Source organism: Scyliorhinus torazame, chromosome 2 (genome assembly GCF_047496885.1).
Source record: "Scyliorhinus torazame isolate Kashiwa2021f chromosome 2, sScyTor2.1, whole genome shotgun sequence".
Classification (NCBI taxonomy): Eukaryota; Metazoa; Chordata; class Chondrichthyes; order Carcharhiniformes; family Scyliorhinidae; genus Scyliorhinus; species Scyliorhinus torazame.
Genome location: NC_092708.1, coordinates 318,751,777 through 318,776,646, shown reverse-complemented (window position 1 = coordinate 318,776,646; position 24,870 = coordinate 318,751,777). Strand labels below are relative to the sequence as shown.

The window sequence follows — 24,870 nt, the reverse complement described above, 5'->3', positions numbered from 1 at the left end:
TGGTAAGATTTCTCAAATACAGAGAACAGAACTCGAGTATCAAGACACTCAATTTTCACCATCACCTGTTTTGGAAACTTTAATATCAATCGAATTTAACAGCATTCTGTAAATCTGTACAGAAATAAGTGGATCTTGAATGCAATAGACATATTTGTATTAATTTAATGCTAAACAGCATACATCTGTGCTGGGAACCTCCATCAAAGGTTCTTGCTTGTATTTAAAATTAAGTTCATATTCTATTGCCATGACTCAATTCAATTGAAAGAGAGATTATTATGGTCAAAACTGATCAGAAATAGTGGGCAGCACGGTGGTGCAGTGCTTAGCACTGCTGCCGCACAGCGCCGAGGTCCCAGGTGCGATTGCGGCTCTGGGTCACTGTCCGTGTGGAGTTTGCACTTTCTCCTCGTGTTTGCGTGGGCTTTGCCCCCACAATCCAAAGATATGCAGGGTAGGTGGATTGGCCAAGCTAAATTGCCCCTTAATTGGAAAAAAGGAACTGGGTACTCTAAATTTATTAATTTTTTTTTAAAAAGAAAAAAATGGATTAGAAATCAAACATTAAAAAATCTAATTAGAAGAACTATCCAGAAATAGCATCGAATACAATCAGTATGTTTTGGCTCACATTTCTTTAAATAACTGAAGAAATGAGAGTGTAGTATTGAAGGCTGGTCCGTCTGTTTACCATCACTGGATAGTTCTTGATCATTATTTAGATGAATATGTTTGCACACTATAGGACCCATGCTACTGGCTAGCTGATTCAAGTTGGTTTAGTCAACTGGATTTTTAGCAGTTTACCCTGACCCAAGGCAATTTATCATCAATTACACCTGCACCGCTTATACTAAATCCGAGAAACGCAAATAACTTTGAATCCAGACCTGACCATTCTCAACAATACCTATCCTTTTTGGATTAGTGCACAAAATTTCCTTAAGCTTAACCAACTTGCATTAAAAAAATTATTTCCTAAAAATCATAAGTCAAGCTTATGGAGCTATTTTACGTTTGTACACTGCAGTAACTTAACCACAGAAAGGTAATTGAACGCATGGCAAATGCATAATCTTCTATGCTTATGAAAATATCGAGATAATAGTATAGCTTGACTTCAGACACCAGCAGCAGCTATACACAACTATATACAAGCTTCTCGTGGTGATACCCCAATGATATCGATGATGTCACATGCACATGCTCATACTTGTTAAAGACACCCATACATATAATCAAATGGAAAGGCTTGCTGTAACATACTACAACATACATATGCAAATTCATTGAAGGGTGTGGATGAACAGAGGTAACTAGGAGTTACTTTGACACTTTGAAATCACAGGTAGATAAAGCCATTATTGGGGAACAGAGCAAAGAGACATTAATTTGCACAAGGCGATGGGTAGGGCATTTAGAGAACTCCATTATTACAGAAAGGGCAGAGAGCACAGATTTACCAGAATGATACCCGGAAATTCACTGAGTAGGGATGAGATACTGTAACCATTTCCACCAGTGTAAAGAAGTCTAAGAAGAGTTTTTTTAAATTAGGAGTTTTGATAAAGCGAATAGGAAAAGCTGATTTCCTCTGATTGAGTCGTCAGTGGGAAAGGATCAATTAAAAATGTAATTAAAAAACAAGGAGAGATTAGCAGAAATTCCTTGGCAGAGGAAAGTCACTGGAGCATAGATTGCTTTGCTGCAGGGAGCAGTTGAAGCAGAGACCTTGGTGTTTATTAAGGGAAAAATACATAAAACAAAGCAGAGGAATATACTGGGCTACAGAGAACAGGAATTTATTAGGATTGCTGAAAGAAGTGCTAACAGACCTGATGAGTCAAGTAGCTTTGCTCTGTTAACTTATACGGCAAAGGGGAGCAACATGGTATAAGATAGAATACTCATGAGCACCAAACTTTAGTTACATAATATGCATGTCTCAATTCCCGAGATGTTTTCCTTGAATCAAAGTGTATTCAATTTCATTGGTAATGCTGCTAACCAAAAAAAAACACATTTTTTGGCTACTTTTGTTCGGTGTTTTGTAAGTTAAAGGTGATCTTTGGGTCACCAAAGATTGTAACATTCAAGGTGCATAATGTATCTAATTTAGATTAGATACTGATCAGCTCAAGGGGCAGAGTGAACAGCAGACAGGCAAGAGAATAGGTTCCCTGAAACTGAAACACTGCCTAGTTAGCTCCAAACTGCGAAGGGAGCTGGGACTCAAGCCCAAGCAACAGTGATAGGTCCATAAAGCTGACAAATGGGGTAATGTGAGTAGTGGGGTTCAACTCAGAGTAGCTAGACAGCTGGAATCTTGCTGGGTACAGCCTAATGAATCCAGTGGGATGCAGTCTCCAGAGAAGAGATTGAACAACTGGGGGCAAGCAGTTGTTGGGGCAGTCTGAGCTGGAGCTACTGTTGAAGGAAATCGAAGGCTGAATCGTCAAAAGAGAGCAGCTTAAATCCCTCATGAGGAAGGCAGAATTTGGAGAACTTTTGTGACTCACTGATATCTGGGTAGGTTGCTGAGGAAACTAATGGAATCGGTCTTTGTTGTGTCTGCCTTTCAACATGCAGTTTATGGCGTGCCGACCAGTTTGTTAATTCATATTCACCTCATTTTAATTCTGGATGCGGAGTACAAGGTGGATGGTGTTGATTGTATGCTTTGCTGATTTTTGTATTGTGATTTTTTTTTTCTGTTTGTTTAAAACTGTAGAATCTTGTGGTTCCATTCTCTAATTAACTGGGATTTCAAATTTTGTCTATTTGGACAAAAAAGGAAAGGTTCTTAACCAGATAATAGTGAAATTTGGGGTCCTTGTCCAGGGTCCAATCTCAATATTGGAGTCTGGTCTGGGATCACAATACCCTCTTTCATTTGCCCCAAACTAACTAGAAAGGACATAGTTGTCAACTATAACATAATAATTGGTATATCACTATAGAACATAGAACAATACAGCGCAGTACAGGCCCTTCGGCCCACGATGTTGCACCGAAACAAAAGCCATCCAACCTACACTATGCCATTATCATCCATATGTTTATCCAATAAACTTTTAAATGCCCTCAATGTTGGCGAGTTCACCACTGTAGCAGGTAGGGCATTCCACGGCCTCACTACTCTTTGCGTAAAGAACCTACCTCTGACCTATATCTATTACCCCTCAGTTTAAAGTTATGTCCCCTCGTGCCAGCCATATCCATCCGCGGGAGAAGGCTCTCACTGTCCACCCTATCCAACCCCCTGATCATTTTGTATGCCTCTATTAAGTCTCCTCTTAACCTTCTTCTCTCCAATGAAAACAACCTCAAGTCCATCAGCCTTTCCTCATAAGATTTTCCCTCCATACCAGGCAACATCCTGGTAAATCTCCTCTGCACCCGCTCCAAAGCCTCCACGTCCTTCCTATAATGCGGTGACCAGAACTGTACGCAATACTCCAAATGCGGCCGTACCAGAGTTCTGTACAGCTGCAACATGACCTCCCGACTCCGGAACTCAATCCCTCTACCAATAAAGGCCAACACTCCATAGGCCTTCTTCACAACCCTATCAACCTGGGTGGCAACTTTCAGGGATCTATGTACATGGACACCTAGATCCCTCTGCTCATCCACACTTTCAAGAACTTTACCATTAGCCAAATATTCCGCATTCCTGTTATTCCTTCCAAAGTGAATCACCTCACACTTCTCTACATTAAACTCCATTTGCCACCTCTCGGCCCAGCTCTGCAGCTTATCTATATCCCTCTGTAATCTGCTACATCCTTCCACACTATCGACAACACCACCGACTTTAGTATCGTCTGCAAATTTACTCACCCACCCTTCTGCGCCTTCCTCTAGATCATTGATAAAAATGACAAACAGCAACGGCCCCAGAACAGATCCTTGTGGTACTCCACTTGTGACTGTACTCCATTCTGAACATTTCCCATCAACCACCACCCTCTGTCTTCTTTCAGCTAGCCAATTTCTGATCCACATCTCTAAATCACCCTCAATCCCCAGCCTCCGTATTTTTTGCAATAGCCTACCGTGGGGAACCTTATCAAACGCTTTGCTGAAATCCATATACACCACATCAACTGCTCTGCCCTCGTCTACCTGTTCAGTCACCTTCTCAAAGAACTCAATAAGGTTTGTGAGGCATGACCTACCCTTCACAAAGCCATGCTGACTATCCCTGATCATATTATTCCTATCTAGATGATTATATATCTTGTCTCTTATAATCCCCTCCAAGACTTTACCCACTACAGACGTGAGGCTCACCGGCCTATAGTTGCCGGGGTTGTCTCTGCTCCCTTTTTGAACAAAGGGACCACATTTGCTGTCCTCCAGTCCTCTGGCACTATTCCTGTAGCCAATGATGACATAAAAATCAAAGCCAAAGGTCCAGCAATCTCTTCCCTGGCCTCCCATAGAATCCTAGGATAAATCCCATCAGGTCCCGGGGACTTATCTATTTTCAGCCTGTTCAGAATTGCCAACACCTCTTCCCTACGTACCTCAATGCCATCTATTCTATTAGCCTGGGGCTCAGCATTCTCCTCCACTACATTATCTTTTTCCTGAGTGAATACTGACGAAAAATATTCATTTAGTATCTCGCCTATCTCTTCAGACTCCACACACAATTTCCCATCCCTGTCCTTGACTGGTCCTACTCTTTCCCTAGTCATTCGCTTATTCCTGACATACCTATAGAAAGCTTTTGGGTTTTCCTTGATCCTTCCTGCCAAATACTTCTCATGTCCCCTCCTTGCTCGTCTTAGCTCTCTCTTTAGATCCTTCCTCGCTACCTTGTAACTATCCATCGCCCCAACCGAAACTTCACACTTCATCTTCACATAGGCCTCCTTCTTCCTCTTAACAAGAGATTCCACTTCCTTGGTAAACCACGGTTCCCTCGCTCGACGCCTTCCTCCCTGCCTGACCGGTACATACTTATCAAGAACACGCAGTAGCTGATCCTTGAACAAGCCCCACTTATCCAGTGTGCCCAACACTTGCAGCCTACTTCTCCACCTTATCCCCCCCAAGTCACGTCTAATGGCATCATAATTGCCCTTCCCCCAGCTATAACTCTTGCCCTGCGGTGTATACTTATCCCTTTCCATCATTAACGTAAACGTCACCGAATTGTGGTCACTGTCCCCAAAGTGCTCTCCTACCTCCAAATCCAACACCTGGCCTGGTTCATTACCCAAAACCAAATCCAACGTGGCCTCGCCTCTTGTTGGCCTGTCAACATATTGTTTCAGGAAACCCTCCTGCACACACTGTACAAAAAACGACCCATCTATTGTACTCGAACTATATCTTTTCCAGTCAATATTTGGAAAGTTAAAATCTCCCATAATAACTATCCTGTTACTTTCGCTCATATCCAGAATCATCTTCGCCATCCTTTCCTCTACATCCCTAGAACTATTAGGAGGCCTATAAAAAACTCCCAACAGGGTGACCTCTCCTTTCCTGTTTCTAACTTCAGCCCATACTACCTCGGCAGAAGAGTCCCCATCTAGCATCCTCTCCGCCACCGTAATACTGCTCTTGACTAGCAGCGCCACACCTCCCCCTCTTTTGCCTCCTTCTCTGAGCTTACTAAAACACCTAAACCCCGGAACCTGCAACATCCATTCCTGTCCCTGCTCTATCCATGTCTCCGAAATGGCCACAACATCGAAGTCCCAGGTACCAACCCACGCTGCCAGTTCCCCTACCTTGTTTCGTATACTCCTGGCATTGAAGTAGACACACTTCAAACCACCTACCTGAACACTGGCCCCCTCCTGCGATGTCAAATCTGTGCTCCTGACCTCTATACTCTCATTCTCCCTTTCCCTAAAACTACAATCCAGGTTCCCATGCCCCTGCTGCATTAGTTTAAACCCCCCCAAAGAGCACTAACAAATCTCCCCCCCAGGATATTTGTGCCCCTCAGGTTCAGATGTAGACCATCCTGTCTGTAGAGGTCCCACCTTCCCCAGAAAGAGCCCCAGTTATCCAAAAATCTGAATCCCTCACGCCTGCACCATCCCTGTAGCCACGTGTTTAAATGTTCTCTCTCCTTATTCCTCATCTCACTATCACGTGGCACGGGCAACAACTCAGAGATAACAACTCTGTTTGTTCTAGTTCTGAGCTTCCATCCTAGCTCCCTGAAAGCCTGCCTGACATCCTTGTCCCCTTTCCTACCTATGTCGTTGGTGCCAATGTGGACCACGACTTGGGGCTGCTCCCCCTCCCCCCTAAGGACCCGGAAAACACGATCCGAGACATCACGTACCCTTGCACCTGGGAGGCAACATACCAAACGTGAGTCTCTCACGCTCCCACAAAATCTCCTATCTGTGCCCCTGACTATAGAGTCCCCAATTACTAATGCTCTGCTCCTCTCCCCCCTTCCCTTCTGAGCAACAGGGACAGACTCCGTGCCAGAGGCCCGTACCCCATGGCTTACCCCTGGTAAGTCCCCCCCCCACAAGTATCCAAAGCGGTATACTTGTTTCTCAGGGGTACGACCGCAGGGGATCCCTGCACTGACTGTTTTTTCCCCGTCCCTCTTACAGTTACCCACCTATCTCCAATCTTTGGTGTAACTAATTCCCTGAAGCTGCTATCTATGACCCCTTCTGCCTCCCGAATGATCCGAAGTTCTTCCAACTCCAGCTCCAGTTCCCTAACTCGGTCTTGGAGGAGCTGGAGATGGCAGCACTTCCTGCAGGTAAAATCAGCAGGGACACTAACTGCATCCCTCACCTCAAACATCCTGCAGGAGGAACATTGCACTCCCTTCCCTGCCATTCCTCTAACTTTCTACCAAGATCTGGCTAAAAAATAATAATAATATAATAAAATATGGTACTTACCTCAGACCAATGGGTTTTATTATTAGGTTAGAGGAGGAGGGCGGGTGGGAGACACTACACGTGTAGTGTCTCGGGTTTCCTCTCCACCAGAATTTATTGGGGAGGGTCTTCCCAGACGTCCGCGGGTCGACTTCCTGTTCCCGCCTAAAAAACTAATTTAAAATAAAAAAAAAGAAAAATTCTCAGCTCCTGCTGAAATTGACTAACCAGCCAGCTGTTCTCACGCCGCCGAAATCGACTGGCCTGCCCCTGCAAAGACAAGTGCTTTTAAAGGTTGACTTACCTCCCAGCAACCTCCTTCCGCAATGCTCCCGCTGAAACTGACTCACCACTCACCAGCTGTTCTCACGCCGCCGAAATCGACTGGCCTGCCCCTGCAAAGACAAGTGCTTTTAAAGGTTGACTTACCTCCCAGCAACCTCCTTCCGCAATGCTCCCGCTGAAACTGACTCACCACTCACCAGCTGTTCTCACGCCGCCGAAATCGACTGGCCTGCCCCTGCAAAGACAAGTGCTTTTAAAGGTTGACTTACCTCCCAGCAACCTCCTTCCGCAATGCTCCCGCTGAAACTGACTCACCACTCACCAGCTGTTCTCACGCCGCCGAAATCGACTATATAATAAAATTGTCACAAAAGATGGCATCGTGGTAGATGACATTCATATTAATATACCAAAAAGTAGATGTGGCAATCCACAAGGTAAAAAGCCCCAAACTACAGTACAGATTAATACAAATGGAACACTGATTACAGCAATAATGCTCAATTTTACTTCCTCACCACTGTAATGTTGATTATGTCACCACCTGGCACAGGCCAAGTCTGGCAGCTATGTCCTTCAGGACTCTTGGTGATGGACACTGAAGTGCCCTATCCAGGGTGCATTGTGCCCATGCTACCCCTCTACGGTCCTTATAAATGTACACTGGCACCAATCATACATAAAAATGAACTACCAACTTATTGCACCTACAACACAGGACATGAATGCTAAACAGCAGAAGCAGCAGACTTACTAAATGTTAAGTAATCCGGCAACCAACAAATCTTCATGAACATCCTCAATGACATAACCCAGCACCTCAGTGCAAAAGACAACACTGAAGTGTTTGCAACCATCTCCTGCGAGAGGTGTCCAGTCGATAATTCATCTCAGACTTGTCCCGAGACCCTCATCATCACAAGGGCCAGCCAAATTGATTAAATTCACTTGATACCAAGATATAGTGAAGACTATGGGCCCCGAAAACATCCTATTTGCGGTATTGAAGACTAATACTCCACAAATAGCCAGGCCCCTAGCCTGGTTGTTCCAGTCCAGCTAAAACACTCATCTACCCAAAAAAGTGGAAATTTGCCCAAGTATGCCCTGCCCACAAAAATCGGCCACATATTTTATGATTATTGCTTCTTGCTGTGTTTTCCTTACAATCATCTGCATTGGCAGCAGTAGTGTCAGAAAGAAGGCATCTCTTATGCATTGAAGGTGTGGACGTTTTTGTGTAGAAATGAGCTGTGGTTATTACTTTGGGTACTTGGTAAAACAGCCCATTAAAACTAGAGTAAGTGACTAACAAGCAAAGGAGTTACAAAGAAAACAATGCTTCTTTCAACTTCTTTACTATATAAATTCAATAAGCAATGAGAACTTGGAACATTAATAAATAACTGGTCTACACCAACTTTAGTTGGTGGCAGGAATTGCAACATTCAACAAATAATTATAACATTTTGACTACATTAACATTACCCATTTAGTTACAGGTGCACTTACAGCACACTTGCATGCAAAGTACAAGTAACTGTGACATAGTGGTTAACATTGCTGCCCCACAGCACCAGGGACATGGGCTCAATTCCAGCTTTGCTTCTGTGGAGTTTGCACTTTCTCCCCATGTATGAGTGGGTTTCCTCAGGGTGCTCCGGTTCCCTCCCACAGTCCAAAGATGTGGGGTTACGGAGTTAGGGAGGGGGAAGTGCGCATAAATAGGGTGCTCTTTCAGAGGGTCAGTGCAGACCTGATGGGCCGAATGGCCTCCTTCTGCACTGCAGGGATTCGATGATCAAAACCCAAGTCCGGTTGATTTAAATGTAGTGTATCGGAAAATGCAGCATTTTAAATCCAGCACAATATTCAGAGATGCTCTACTGACCTGATTGCTCTTCTGTAATTCTTGAACCTTTTTAGCAAACTCCTTCGCTTCTTTCTGGCACTGCTGTTCCAGTTTCTCCACCCTCCTTTGGATGCGTTCATCAAGCATCTTGAGTTCCTCAATGTGATTCACAAATTCTTCCAAAAGCCTGTTGCATAAAAGTATGTTCATCCACTATGTTTAAATACTAGTTTTACACCACCATATCAACAATCACTGTTACTCTCCACATTTTCATAATTTTAATGTGGACAATTACATCATTGCAAAATGTCATGAAAGTTGGCTCAAGGGTGGCAAAACCATGTCCCTCAGTGACTGTCCTGCTTGACGACACTATCCGTGACCTGCCCCAATTAAACAATAGCAGTGGCAGGCAGTCAATGTTACCAAATAATGTATGTCTCTCCACTTCCTGCAGCCACATCACTGCCCTCTCCCCGCACTCATTCGCCTGTCAAATCCTAATTATTTACTGCTCTCCAAACTGCATTCCAAATTCCCCTCCATATCCCCGAGTACATCTCCCTTATTTTTTTCCTGGACTTCTGACACTGTCCACCTATCAATGTATTTTGAATCATCCAGTGAAATCCGATTCGAAGGTTCGATAGATTAAACCTAATTAATCTCACTTCGGGGAGGTGAGGGATTTATCATAGAAAGGGCTGTGAATCTCTGGAATTCCTTGCCCAGTGAAGCAGTTGAGGCTCCTTCTTTAAACGTTTTTAAGAAAAAGATAGATACCTTTCTAAAGAATAAAGGGATTCGGGGATATGGTGTACGGGCCGGAGAGTGGAGCTGAGTCCACAAAGATCAGCCATGATCTCATTGAATGGTGGAGCAGGCTCGAGGGGCCAGATGGCCTACTCCGGTTCCTAGTTCTTATGTTCTTATGTAATTTACAGTGTAAAAGGAGGCCATTTTGCCCATCGAGTCTTCACTGGCCCTTGGAAAGAGCACCCTATCAAGGCCACGTCTCCACCCTAACCCGTAACCCAGTAACCCCACCTAACCTTTTGGATGCGAAGGGGAAAATTAGCAAACCAATCCACCAAACCTGCACATCTGTGGACTGTGGGAGGAAACCAGAGCACCCGGAGGAAACCCAGGCATGATTATCCCCATCTCATTTGTTTGCCTTGGCCACAGAACCTCCGACAAGTGAGCCAAAGCATCCATGACGTAGAGAACGAAGACAAGACATTCTGCATCCAGAAGACATGCTATGTGTAACAAACCTAACTACCTCATCCCCTGGTATCTTGTAAAACATCAAAAATTTGGACAATTCTCAGTTACACTCAACCACACAAAAATGGAAGGTATGTCCTCTAACAGGATTTTTCGCACAAGTAAGGAAATCCTTACCCTGGTCAAGGACACCCTTTAGATCCTCAAAGTTTGCCACACTGTTCAAAAGGAATTCTCTCCTTTACACCCCCACCCCTCCTCAGCATAAACATTGATGAAATCTTCATTTTCTTGCACTTTGTCAGGGAAACACAACGACAAGCATTCTCCCTCCTCTCCTTTACCTTTTTTAGATACTGCTTGCCGATTCTGTGGCCTTTGGGAGGGCAAAACGTCACTTTTATGCTTTCAAACAAATTTGTTCACCTATGTTGGATTGGCAATTCAATGAGCCTATATGTAACCTCCACAATGAATCCACCTAAAGTCTCCCAGAAAATTATTTCAGCCAGATAACTTCCATAATTGAAAATACGAAAATGTAGTTTATATAGAAATAATAATTTCATAGATTTCATAGAATTTACAGTGCAGGAGGCCATTCGACCCATCGAGTCTGCACCGGCTCTTGGAAAGAGCACCCTACCGAGGCCCACACCTCCACCCTATCCCCATAACCCCTTAACCCAGTAACCACACCCAACACTAAGGGCAATTTTGGACACTAAGGACAATTTAACATGGCCAATCCACCTAACCTGCACATCTTTGGACTGTGGGAGGAAACCGGAGCACCCGGAGGAAACCCACGCACACACGGGGAGGACGTGCAGACTCCGCACAGACAGTGACCCAAGCCAGGAATCGAACCTGGGACCCTGGAGCTGCGAAGCAATTGTGCTATCCACTATGCTACCGTGCTGCCCGCAGGGCATAAAAAAAAATCTTTTTTTTTTAAATGTTTTTTTTTTTTTTAAATTTAGTGTACCCAATTATTTGTTTCCAATTAAGGGGCAATTTAGTGTGGCCAATTCACCTACCCTGCACATCTTTGGGTTGTGGGGGTGAGACCCACGCAGATACGGGGAGAATGTGCAAACTCCACACAGACAGTGACCAGGGCCGGAATCGAACCCAAGTCCTCAGCACCGTAGGCAGCAGCGCTGATCACTGCACCACCGTGCCGCCTTCATGGAAATTATAATCTGTTTAGTCTGGCGCAACAAAAAATAAATCTGTTATACTTAATAAGTACTATGGAAAAGTGAGCTTACCCTATTAATGCATAAAATTGCTTGCCAAATCAAGTTTAAGATAAGTTCTACTATCGTGTCATTTATTGCTATTCTGTAATCCAGAGGCACAAACTAATGGTCTGCAAACATTTGTGAAAATCCCACCATGGCTGCTGGTGGAATTTAAATTTAATGAATAAATCTGGAATATAAAGCTAATCACAGCAATAGTGACCACAAAAGTATCATTGAATGCCGTAAAAAATCCACATGTTCATGAATGTCCTTCAGGGAGGGAAATCTGCCATCCTCACCTGGTCTGGCTGACAAGTGACTCCAGATCCACGGCACTGTGGTTGACTCTTAACTGCCCTCTGAAATGGCATATCAAGATATGCAATTCAAGGGCAATTAAGGATGGTCAACAGAATTTAAAGTAGTCCACCGGGCACACATGACAGCGGCTAGGATGAGCAGCTTTTTTGGGGTAGAGGATAGGTGTGCAAGGTGCGCAGGAAGCCCAGCAAATCACGTCCACATGTTTTGGGCATGCCCAAAGTTGAGGGTTTTGGCAGGGTTTTGCGAAGGCAATGTCCACGGTACTAAAAACACGGTTGGTGCCGAGTCCGGAGGTAACGTCTTTGGAGTATCGGAAGATCCGGGAGTTCAGGGGGCGAAAGAGGCCGACGTCCTGGCCTTTGCCTCCCTGCTAGCCCAGAGACGGATCTTATTAATGTGGAGGGACTCGAAGCCCCAGAGTGTAGAGACCTGGGTTAGTGACATGGCTCGGTTTCTCAGTCTCGAGAAAATAAAGTTTGCCTTAAGAGGGTCAATGTTAGGGTTCACCCGGAGGTGGCAGCCGTTCGTCGACTTTCTCGGGGAAAATTAAAAATGTCAGCAGATGCAGTATTCCAAGCGGGCGGATTGTTGTTGTATGGTTGAGGTAAGTGAAGATTGGGCTGGGGGGGGGGGGGGGTATTTATTTTACCATGTTGATGTTTTATTACTGTTATAACATTTTTCAAATACCTTAATAAAATTTTATTTAAAAAAAAAGGATAATCAACAGATACTGGCCTGGTCTGTGGTGCCCACATCCCATGAAAGAATAAAGAAAAAGAACAGCTAAAGTAATCTGAAACCGTTTTGCTTTTGATCACCTGGGGACACCATGAATTTTATTTCACCTTGGGACGAGTAGTATTATTGGGATGTAATGAGCTACAATTCACCTGTGAGAGTAGTCTGAAAGACAAATGGTCAATGCATCTGTAATAAGACGAGTACAAGAAACCTCAAATTGTAACACAAGTGCGAACATACAAATTAGATGCAGGAGTAAGCCACTCGGTCCGGCTCCACCATTCAATAAGAACGTGACTGATCTGATTGTACCTTCAGCCCCATATTCCTGCCTACCCCAATAACCTTTCACCCCCTTATTGATTGTTGATCAAGAATCTATCCAGCACTGCTGTTAAAATATTTCAAGACCATCCTTCCACTGTCTCTTGAGGAAGAGAGTACCAGAGACACAGGACTCTGTGAGAAAAATAAGCAAATCAAAGAAGTGGAGACACTGAGAAAATCTGTGCATTTTAAAAGCATTTAATGCTCATGAGATGGACCCTTTAAAGGCCACCTTTGCACACATGCATCACAGTAAACTACATCTTAAATGCTTCAGGAAATAAGTATTATCATGAAATAATCACATCTTCCCAGGAGAATGGACCAGTAAGTAAGGATTAATGCTAATATCCAAATGTTCCTCAGGTTAGGTGAATTGACCATGCTAAATTGCCCTTAGTGTCCAGAAAAAAAAGGTTAGATGGGGTTATTGGGTTACCGGGATAGCGTGGAAGTGCGGGCTTAAGTGGGTCGTTGCAGACTCGATGTGCCAAATGGCCTCCTTCCGCACTATGTTCTATGTTTAAAAAATGGGCAGCACGGAAGCACAAGTGGCTAGCACTGTGGCTTCACAGCGCCAGGGTCCCAAGTTCGATTCCCCGCTGGGTCACTGTCTGTGCGGAGACCTCCGGGTGCTCCGGTTTCCTCCCACAGTCCAAAGACGTGCAAGTTAGGTGGACTGGCCATGCTAAATTGCCCTTAGTTTCCAACAAGGTTAGGAAGGGTTATTGGGTTACCGGGATGGGGTGGAAGTGAGGGCTTAAGTAGGTCGGTGCAGACTCGATGGGCCGAAAGGCCTCCTTCTGCACTGTACGTTCTATGTATATGTTCTATATAAAATTGTTGTCACTACTCAATAAGAGATTACACTTTTTGAAAACCATTGTCAAAGGAAATTGATAATAGCATCAATAAATGGGGACATGCAGTGTACTTTGCTGCCATATATGCACTGAAACAGTAAGAAAACCATTGAATGTGAAGCCTATGCCTGATGATATATAATCATTAGTGTTCCTAAGAAGTACAAGTGGTCCCCTATCGACTGGCAAGAATAGAAGTCAATGTATCTGCAGATTATTGTTGTGAGACAGAAGCCTATTTGACAAATGTTTTTCTACATTATATAGTACTTTTGTCCCCCGAGTCGATCTGGCTCGCTAACTAGTTTTCCATTTTTGACACTGGTGAAGCAGATCATTCCACCAAAGAGTGCAGCAAGAGTCAGATCTGTGGCACCGTGGGTGGCTCAGCTACATTTGCGGAGAGAAAGAAGTGCAATGGTGATCGGCAATTCATTAGTTAGGGGAATAGGCAGGTGTTTCTGCCTCCATAGTTGTGACTCCAGAACAAGGTGTTGCCTCCTTGGTGCCTGGGTCAAGGACATCGCAAATGGTTACAGGACATTGATCTGGGGGAGGATGAACTTTTAAAAAAATTGTTTTACGGGATGTGAGTGTTGCTGGCTAAGCCAGCATTTATTGCCCATCCCTAGTCACCCTTCAGAAGATGGTGAGCAGCCTTCTTCAACCGCTGCAGTCCCGGAGGGGTAGGTATATCCACTGTGCTATTAGGGAGGGAATTCCAGGGTTTCGACTCAGCAACAACGAACATACAGCAATTTATTTCCAATTCAGGATGGTGGGTGACTTGGAAGGGAATCTCCAGGTGATGGTGTTCCCAGATATTTGCTGCTCTTGTCCTTCTAGATGGTAACAGTCGTGGGTTTGGAAAGTGCTGCTGAAGGAACCTTGCTGGGTTCCCGCAGTGCATCTTGTAGATGGTGTACACTGCTGCCACTGTTTGTCAGTAGTAGGGGGAATGGGTGTTTGTGGAAGGGATGCCAATCAAGCAGGCTGCTTTGTCCTGGATGATGTTGAGCTTCTAGAGTGTAGCCGGAGCTGCACTCCTCCAGCCAAGTGGAGAGTATTCCATCACACTCTTGATTTGTGCCTTGTAGGTGATGGATTTGTCGCAGGATTCCTCACCTTTGGCCTGCTCTGGTAGCCACAGTCTCTATATGGCTAGTCCATTTCAGTTTCTGTGCAAGGCAGGATTTTGACGGTGGGGGATCCAAATCAATAGTGCCATTGGTTGTCATGTGGCGATGGTTAATTTTTTTAAAAATAGTCTTTATTGTCACAAGTAGGCTTACATTAACACTGCAATGTGTTACTGTGAAAAGCCTCTAGTTGCCACATCCCGGCACCTGTTCGGGTGCAGAGGGAGAATTCAGAATGTCCAAATTACCTAACAGCATGCCTTTCGGGACTTGTGGGAGGAAACCGGAGCACCCGGAAGAAACCCAGGCAGACACATGGAGAACATGCAGACTCCACACAGACAGTGACCCAAGTCTGGAATCGAACCTGGAACCCTGGAGCTGTGAAGCAACCTACCCACTGTGCTTCCATGCTGCTCTCTTGTTGGAGATCGTCACTGCCTGGCACTTGTGTGGCGCAAATTCTAACTTTCCACTTGTCAGCCCAAGTCTGGATATTATCCCGGTCTATGGATATGAACTGCTTCAGCATCTGAATCGTGAATGGTGCTGAATACTGTGCAGTCATCAGCGAACATCCCCGCTTCTGACCTTATGATGGAAGGGAGGTCATTGATGAAGTAGCTGAAGATTGTTGGTCCTGGAGCTGAGATGGCCGACATCCAACCACCTTTTCACTGTGCCAGGTATTACTCTAACCAGCAGAGTTTCCCCCCCGATTCCCACTGACTTCAGTTTTGCTGGGGCCCTTTGATGCCATACTCGGTCAAATGCTGTCTTGATGCTAAAGGCAGTCACTCTCACCTCTGGAGTTCAGCTCTATTGTCCATTTTTGAACCAAGGTTGTAACGAGATCAGGAGCCGAGTGACCCTGGCAGAAACTAAACTGATCAGTGAGCAGGTTATTGCGAAGTAAATGCTGCTCGATAGCAGTTGATGACCCCTTCCATCACTTTGCTGATGATCGAGAGTAGACTGATGGGGCAGTAACTGGCTGGGTTGGATTTGTCCTGGAAATTTTCACATAATAATATAATTATCTTTCTTTGTGTCACAAGTAGGTTTACATTAACTGCAATTAAGCTACAGTGAAAAAGGGCAGCACGGTGGCGCAGTGGGATCACTGCAGTCTCACGGCGCCGAGGTCCTAGGTTTGATCCCGGCTTAGGGTCACTGTCCGTGTGGAGTTTGCACATTCTCCCAGTGTTTGTGTGGGTTTCGCCCCCACAACCCAAAGATGTGCAAGGTAGGTGAATTGAACATGCTAAATTGCCCCTTAATTTGAAAAAATGAATTGGGTACTCTTAAATTTAAAAAAAAAAGTTAGTGAAAATCCCCTCGTCGCCACACTCCGGCGCATGTTCAGATACACGGAGGGAGAATTCAGATTGTCGTATTCACCTAGCAAGAACGTCTTTCCGGGCTTGTCAAAGGAAACCGGAGCACCCGGTGGAAACCCACGGGGAGCACGTGCAGACACGGGAAGAACTAGAGTCTCCACACAGATAGTGACCCAAGCCGGGAATCTGCCAGTGTTGTAGCTGTACTGGAACAGCTTGGCTATGGGCGTGGCAAGTTTTGGAGCACAAGTCTTCAGGACTACTGCTGGAATATAATAATAATAATCTTTATTATTGTCACAAGTGAGCTTATATCAACACTGCAATGAAGTTACTTGAAAATCCCCTAAGTCGCCATACTCCGGCGCCTGTTTGGGTACACAAGAGGGATAATTCAGAAAGTCCAATTCACCTAACAAGCATATCTTTCGGGACTCGTGGGAGGAAACCAGAGCACCCGGAGGAAACCCACGCAGACACGGGGAGAACGGGCAGACTCCACAGTCAGTGACCCAAGCGGGAATTGAACCGGCACCTTGGTGCTGTGAAGCAACAGTGCTAACCACTATGCTACCGTGCCGCCCATTGTGACAACAGCAGGGAACTAGAATCTGAGAGAATATTACACGAGATTCAAACCTAGGCCTGGAGTATGAACTGGGAGTAGTTTATCTGACTTGGACAGTCAAGGTGCAATTTCAGTCCAATGTAAAGAGAAATTCTCAGGTCAGGCAACATCTGTGGAGAGAGAAACAGTTTGAGGGCCCATAGCTTTTGCAGTATCCAATGCTTTCAGCCGTTTCTTGCTATGAGTGGATTGAATCGAATTGGCTGAAGACTGACAGCTGTGATGCTGGGGATCTACAGAGGAGGCAGAGATGGCTCATCCACTCACACTTCTGGCTATAGAGTGCTGTGAACACTTCAGCGTTATCTTTTGCACAAATGTGCTGGGCTCCTCCATCATTAAGGTCATCGTTCACATAGGTACCAATGAAACAGGGAGGAAGAGGGATGACATCCTAAAAGCAGATTTTAGAATGTTAGGAAATAAATGAACAAGCAGGACCTTAAGAGTAGTAATCTCAGGATTAATCCCATATGCTAGTGGGCACAGGATTGAGCTTGTGGCTGGAGAATTGGTGTAGGATGAGGACACCAGATTTGAGGCTTGGGACCAGTTCTGGGGTAGATAGAACCAGCATAAGATGGATGGGTTGCACCATAGCAGGCCCAGGACCAACATCCCGCAGGGACATAGGCTACTGCTTTTGGGGAGGGTTTAAACTAGATTGGCAGGAATATGGGAACGAGAGAGGAAGTTCAGATTGGAGGGAAGCAAAACTAGTAACAGGAAGTGGAAAAGTAGTACGCAAAATTAAAAGACAAGCTGAAGCGAAGGCAAGCATCAAATAGGATCAGAATGCAGAATAACGTTAAAAAGACAAAGTTAGGACTTCCGGGTGCGGCAATGACCAGCTAGGTCGCACGTTTCGGCACCTCCCATTTGAACGGACTTTTGGGCTCTTATTGGGAGCCCCAACGGCAATTTTTGACGGATAAACCCATTGTGCGGTGAAACAGAAGGGAATCCCCCCGGATGTACATGGAGGAAGGAGATAATAGTGGCCGGATTGCAGAGGATCCTCTGGAGCAGCGGCAAGGAAGGGAAGCACGAAGCAAGATGGCGGCGGAGGGAGGCCGTTTGGTATGGGGCCCGGAACATCAAGAGTTCCTTCGGAGATGTGTTGAGGAGCTAAAGAAGGAGGTGCTGGCCCCGATGCTGCAGGCGATTGAGGGGCTAAAGGAGGCGCAGAAGACCCAAGAATTGAAGCTTCGTGGCGTGAAGGCAAAGGCTGCCGAAAATTAGGACGAAATACAGGGCCTGGTGGTGAAGACAGAGACACACGAGGCACTGCATAAGAGGTGTATGGAGAGGCTGGAAGCCCTGGAAAATAGCTCGAGGAGGGAGAACCTAAGAGTTTTGGGTCTTCCCGAAGGTGCAGAGGGAGCAGACGTCGGGGCATATGTGAGCACGATGCTTCATTCCTTAATGGGACCGGAGGCCCCGACGGGCCCCTTGGAAGTGGAGGGAGCATATAGAGTCCTTGCGAGAAGACCGAAGGCGGCAGAAATACCTCGAGCTATAGTGGTGAGGTTTCACCGCTATAAAGACAGGGAGATGGTCCTGAGATGGGCGAAAAAGACACGGAGCTGCAGGTGGGAGAACGCGGTGATCCGCGTGTACCAGGATTGGAGTGCGGAGGGAGAGTTTCAATCGGGCCAAGGCTCCATAGAAAGAAAGTTAAATTTGGTATGCTGCAGCCGGCGAGACTGTGGGTTACACATCAAGGGAAACACCACTACTTCGAGACGGCAGAAGAGGCGTGGACATTCATTGAAGAGGAGAAGCTGGACTAGACTGGAGAGAGAAAGAACTTTTGTAATAAAGTAGTGGTGTGATCACATGGGACTGGGAATCGGAAGAGAGGGGAAAATTATCTCTTTCCCCTCGATGGGGGGTGGGGGGGGGGGGGTGGTATGGTGAACTGTGGGCGCCGTGGGGGAAGGAGAGAGGGAGCTGCGCATTAGGGGCGGGGCCGAGTGGGAAGCGCGGGCTTTGCTCCCGCGCTATGGTAATTGTGGCGGGAAAAGGGGGCGCAGGAAGGAAGGGGCCTTACACAATTGGAGGCTGAGGATAAACGGGGGAAGCCGAGGTCAGCCAGATTTTGCTGACTTCTGGAAGCAACATGGGGGGAGCAATCACGCTAAGGGCGATCTAGCGGGGTGGGGGGGGCGGTAACTGGGTTGCTGCTGTTAAGGGGAAGGGGGAGCTGCTACGGGATGGGATGGTCGGGACGGGAGGACACCGTTGGGGGGACAAGTGGGTGCGTGGGAACCGGGTGAGGAGCTGGTTAAAAAACAGGTAAGGCGGAGGCACAATGGAGGAAGGCACAGGGAGTGCAGTATGAGTACGGAGAGACGGCGAGCCGGTTACTGGCCCAGCAACTGAGGAAGAGGGGGGCGGCGAGGGAGATTGGAGGGGTTAGGGACGAGGAGGGTGAGATGGAACGGGGAGCGGAGAGGGTGAACGGGGTGTTTAAGGCATTTTATGAGAGGCTGTATAAGGCTCAGCCCCTGGAAGGGAAGGAGGGAATGATGCACTTCCTAGACCAGTTGGAATTCCCGAAGGTTGAGGAGCAGGAGGGGACAGGGCTGGGAGCACAGATTGAGGTGGAGGAGGTGGTAAAAGGGATTGGGAGCATGCAGGCAGGGAAGGCCCCGGGACCGGATGGGTTCCCGGCGGAATTTTATAGGAAATACGTGGACCTGCTGGCCCCGCTTCTGACGAGAACCTTTAATGAGGCCAGGGAAAGGGGGACGTTGCCCCCGACATATCGCTGCTCTTGAAAAGGGACAAAGACCCGCTGCAGTGCGGGTCTTACAGGCCTATTTCCCTCCTGAATGTAGATGCCAAGCTTTTGGCCAAGGTGATGGCGACGAGGATGGAGGAGTGTGTCCCGGGGGTGGTTCACGAGGATCAAACGGGGTTTGTTAAGGGGAGACAATTGAACACTAACATACGGAGGCTGCTGGGTGTGATGATGATGCCCCCGCCGGAGGGGGAGGCGGAGATAGTGGTGGCGATGGATGCAGAGAAAGCATTTGATAGAGTGGAGTGGGATTACCTGTGGGAAGTGTTGAGGAGATTTGGATTTGGAGAGGGGTTTATTGGATGGGTTCAGCTTCTATACGGGGCCCCGGTGGCAAGTGTGACTACAAATAGGCAGAGATCTGACCACTTCCGTCTATACAGAGGGACAAGACAGGGATGTCCTCTGTCCCCGTTACTGTTTGCGTTGGCAATTGAGCCACTGGCCATAGCGCTGAGGGGCTCTAGGAAGTGGAGGGGAGTACTTAGGGGAGGAGAAGAGCACCGGGTGTCACTATACGCGGATGATTTGTTGTTGTATGTCGCGGACCCAGTGGAGGGGATGCCCGAGATAATGTAGACACTCAGGGAGTTTGGGGAATTTTCTGGATATAAATTGAATATGGGGAAGAGTGAGCTGTTTGTGATGCACCCTGGGGAACAAGGCAGGGGAATAGATGATTTGCCGTTGAGGAGAGTAACAAGGGATTTTCGGTACCTAGGGATCCAGATGGCCAGGAACTGGGGAACCTTGCATAAGTTTAATTTAGTAAGATTGGTGGAGCAGATGGAAGAGGACTTTAGGAGATGGGACATGGTGCCCCTGTCACTGGCGGGTAGGGTGCAGGCGGTTAAAATGGTGGTCCTTCCGCGGTTTCTTTTTGTGTTCCAGTGCCTCCCTGTGATGATTACAAAGGCCTTTTTCAAGAAAGTGGATAAGAGCATTAGGAGTTTTGTGTGGGCTGGGAAGACCCCAAGAGTGAAGAGGGGGTTCCTGCAGCGTAGTAGGGATAGGGGGGGACTGGCACTGCCGAGTTTAAGTGACTATTATTGGGCCGCCAACATATCAATGGTATGCAAGTGGATGGGGGAAGGGAAGGGAGCGGCGTGGAAAAGACTAGAGATGGCGTCCTGTAGGGGAACCAGCCTAAAAGCATTAGCGACGGCGCCTTTACCGTTCTCCCCGAAGAAATACACCACAAGTCCAGTGGTGGTGGCAACGCTGAAAATTTGGGGGCAGTGGAGACGACATAAGGGAGTGACGGGTGCCTCGGTGAGGTCCCCGATAAGGAACAACCACAGGTTCGTCCCGGGGAAGATAGATGGGGGATTTAAAGCTTGGCAGAGAGCAGGGATTGTGAAATTGCAGGATTTGTTCCTAGGCGGGACGTTTGCGAGTCTGGGAGCACTGACAGAAAAATATGGGTTGCCACCAGGGAATGCATTTCAATATATGCAACTGAGGGCTTTTGCGAGGCAACAGGTGAGGGAATTTCCACGGCTCCCGGCGCAAGAGATTCAGGACAGAGTGATTTCGGGGGCATGGGTGGGGGATGGTAGGGTGTCAGATATATACAGAAAAATGAGAGACGAGGGCGAGACGATGGTGGAGGAGCTGAAGGGAAAATGGGAAGAGGAGCTAGGGGAAGAGATTGAGGAGGGGCTGTGGGCAGATGCCTTAAATAGGGTAAACTCTTCATCCTCATGCGCCAGGCTCAGCCTGATCCAATTCAAGGTTCTACATAGGGCGCACATGACTGGAGCAAGGTTAAGTAGATTTTTTGGAGTGGAGGATAGGTGCGGGAGATGCGCGGGAAGCCCAGCGAACCACACCCACATGTTTTGGTCATGCCCGGTACTGCATGGGTTCTGGGTGGGGGTGGCGAATGTGCTTTCAAGGGTGGTGGGGGTCCGGGTCGAGCCAGGCTGGGGGTTGGCGATATTTGGGGTTGCGGACGAGCCGGGAGTGCAGGAGGCGAGAGAGGCTGATGTTTTAGCCTTTGCGTCCCTAGTAGCCCGGCGAAGGATATTACTTATGTGGAAAGAAGCTAAACCCCCCCAGGCGTGGAGGCCTGGATAAACGACATGGCGGGGTTTATAAAATGGGAGCGGATAAAATACGCACTAAGAGGTTCGGCTCAAGGGTTCACCAGGCGGTGGCAACCGTTCCTCAACTATCTCGCAGAACGATAAGGGAAATGGGAAAGGTAGCAGCAGCAGCAACCCGGGGGGGGAGGGGAGGGCCATCCGGGCCCTCAGGGGTTTTGTACAGGTGTTTGTATACGAGTTATTTATATTGGTTTTTGTGACTTTATTATTTTGGATATTGGCTAGTTTTTATTTTTGTTGCTGGCAGTTGCCGTCTAGTTAATATATTATTTATTCTTTAAAAAAAACGGTCATCATCATTATTTATATTGTTTTAAAGTTGCAAAAGGGAAAATTTTGTACTGTCTTTGTTTGACCGAAAAATTTGAATAAAAAATATATATTTTTTAAAAAGACAAAGTTAAGGGCACTATATCCGAATGCACACAGCATTTGCACACATCATTTGCAATAAAGTAGATGGTTTGAAGGCAGAAAATGAGGTAAATGGGTATGATTTAATGGCCATTACAGAGTTGTGGTTATACGGTGACCAAGATTGGAACTGAATATTCAAGTAATTCGTAATTGAGGGAGCGTAAACAAACAAGGAAATGAGGTGGGGTAATTCTGTTAATAAGGGACAAGATCAGCACATTAGAGAGAGGATCTTCGATCAAAGGATCAAGACATAGAAATAGCTTGGAATGAGCCAAGAAACAGCAAGGGGCAAGAAGCATTGGTGGGCGTTGTTTGTAGGCCTTGAAACTGTAGTAGTACTTCCGGTGACGGCGGGCGGGAGGCGGCCGCACAATGGAGAGCCCCCGCTCGGGAACGGCAATTTCGGGACTTTAAGCCCGGTCCCAGAGTCCGCGGAGGCGGCAGAAGAAGGGAGAAGGCACGGAGGAGGCACTGAGAAGACACAGGGGGGAAAAAAACCCCAAAGAAAAATGTAGAGGGTGAGCAAAAAAACGGCCGAAAAAAAACCAGCTGGAGGTCCGTCGGGGAGTGGAAAGGTCACCGCAGGGTCACCAGGAAAAATGGAGGCTGGAGCACCAGGGAAGGCCACACTGCTTACGGCTGAAGAAATAACCAAGGTGATGGCTGCGGAATTTGAAAAGTAGTTGGCGCAGATTGCGAAATGCATGGAGACGGTGAGGAAGGAGATGAGGGAGGTCTTGAGTGTGCTGGTGGAGGAGGCGGTTTCCCCGATGAGGACGGAAGTGGCGAGCGCAGTGGCGGAGGTGCGAGAGCAAGGGGAGGCGCTGAAGGAAGTGAAGGAGACGTTATTGCAGCACGGTGATCAACTTGCCTCGATGGGGAAAGAGATGCGGAAGGTGATGGATACTAACAAGGATCTGCGAGGAAAAATGGAAGACTTGGAAAATAGATCCAGGCAACAGAACTTGAGGATTGTGGGGCTGCCCGAAGGAGTTGAAGGACCGAAGCCGACTGAGTATTTTGCAGCGATGCTGGCAAAACTACTGGGGGAGGGGGAGGGCCCCTCCCGATATGAACTGGATCGGGCTCATCTGTCGTGGAGGCCTGTACCAAAGGCGAGTGAGCCGCCAAGGGCAGTGACTCTGTGCTTCCGTAGGTACAGGGTGAAGGAGAAGGTCCTGAGCTGGGCCAAGCAGAAGCGGGTGGTGCAGTGGGCTGGAGCTGGTATACATGTATACCAGGACTTTACGGTGGAGCTGGCAAGGAGGCGGGCTGCCTTCAACCAGGTGAAGAGGGCACTGTACATTAGCAAGGTGCGGTGCGGCATTGTATATCCAGCGAAGCTGAGGGTGATTTACAAGCTCAGGGACTTTTATTTTGGAACGGCGGAAGCAGCGGAGGAGTTTGCGAAAGCAGAAGGACTGTGGCAGAACTGACAAATTGAGGAATGGCCATGTGCCGATGTAACCTCGACTGTATTTTCTTCTTTTTTGTATCACTGAGCGCGGGGGTAGAGATTAAAGGAGCCAAGGTGGTATATATTTGGACAAGGGAAGGGACGGGACTTTCACTCGAAATGAGAGTTCTTTGGGGTGTAGGTGGATAGGCGGGGTTTGTGTGCTAAAAGGGGATCTTTGGGCTTTCCTGGGGCCGGGCAAGTGGGAAAGGGACCCGGGCGGGGGCCTCCACGCTGGCCGGTGTGTGCCGGCCAGGGAACGGGAGTGAGGTGGGGAGGAGGGGCTGAGGCCATTGGAGCCTGGCAGAACAGGGTCCGAGTGGTCTAGCCGAGGTGGAAAGTTGGGGGGGGGGGGGGAAAGGAACCGAGGGTAGGGGGAGGAGTTTTACAAGAGGCAGTGGACGGGAGGAGCTGGAGACCTGGGGTGGGGGGTGGGAGCTGTGTAAGATTAAGGGTGACTACGGGTAATCCCTGATTTATTTTTGTCATTTGTTTATGTAAACATGCGGGTTGAGGTTTGGGGGTTGGTGGGTAGATGGGATTGTTGTTATTATTATGGGGGCTGACATATCTTGCTGATTATTGTTTATTGTTGATGGATGTAAATGTGGGAGAAAATGTGAAAATGGAGGAGAATTTAAAAAAAAATTTTTTAAAAAGAAACTGTAGTAGTAACGTTGGGCACAATATTAACCATGAAATTATAGCGACATGCGCAAAATAAAGGAATAAAGGATGACTTCAGTTTACATATAGACTGAGTAAATCTAATGTGGAGGATTAATTCCTGGAGCATATACGAGATGGGGTTTTGGAGCAGTATGTTGAAGAACCAACTAGGGATCAAGTTATTTTAGATTTGGCATTAAGTAATGAGAAAGGACTAACTAATAACCTTGCTATTAAAGAACCTTTTAGAAAATAGTGACCATAATATGGTATAATTTTACATGAAGTTTGAAAGTGATACAGGATGTGATACAGTTCTGAAACATGGGTCTTAATTTGAAAAAAGGAAATTATGAATGGATGAAGGACAATTTGGCTACGGTGGATTGGGAAATTACAAAAATGTTTTACAGTAGACAGCAACGGCTAATATTTAAATAGTCTCCAACAAATATACATTCCTCTAAGGCACAAAAACACAACAGGAAAGGCGAATGAACCATCACTAACAGAAGTTAAAGACTGCACTAGATCAAAGGAAATGG

The 24,870-nt window shown here is 46.8% G+C and overlaps 1 protein-coding gene across 3 annotated transcripts in view; it reads right to left on the bottom strand.

Annotated features, from left to right (window-relative positions):
• exoc5 (exocyst complex component 5) overlaps positions 1-24,870 on the bottom strand; it is a 95,237-nt gene that overhangs the window by 49,046 nt on the left and 21,321 nt on the right. For 2 of the 3 annotated variants that reach the window (XM_072489531.1, XM_072489540.1), the window contains one exon: positions 9,058-9,205. In XM_072489531.1, the coding sequence (XP_072345632.1) occupies positions 9,058-9,205 (148 nt within the window). Of the gene's footprint in view, positions 1-9,057; positions 9,206-15,702; positions 15,909-24,870 lie in introns of all 3 variants that reach the window. The other variant, XM_072489535.1, reaches the window with a different exon arrangement.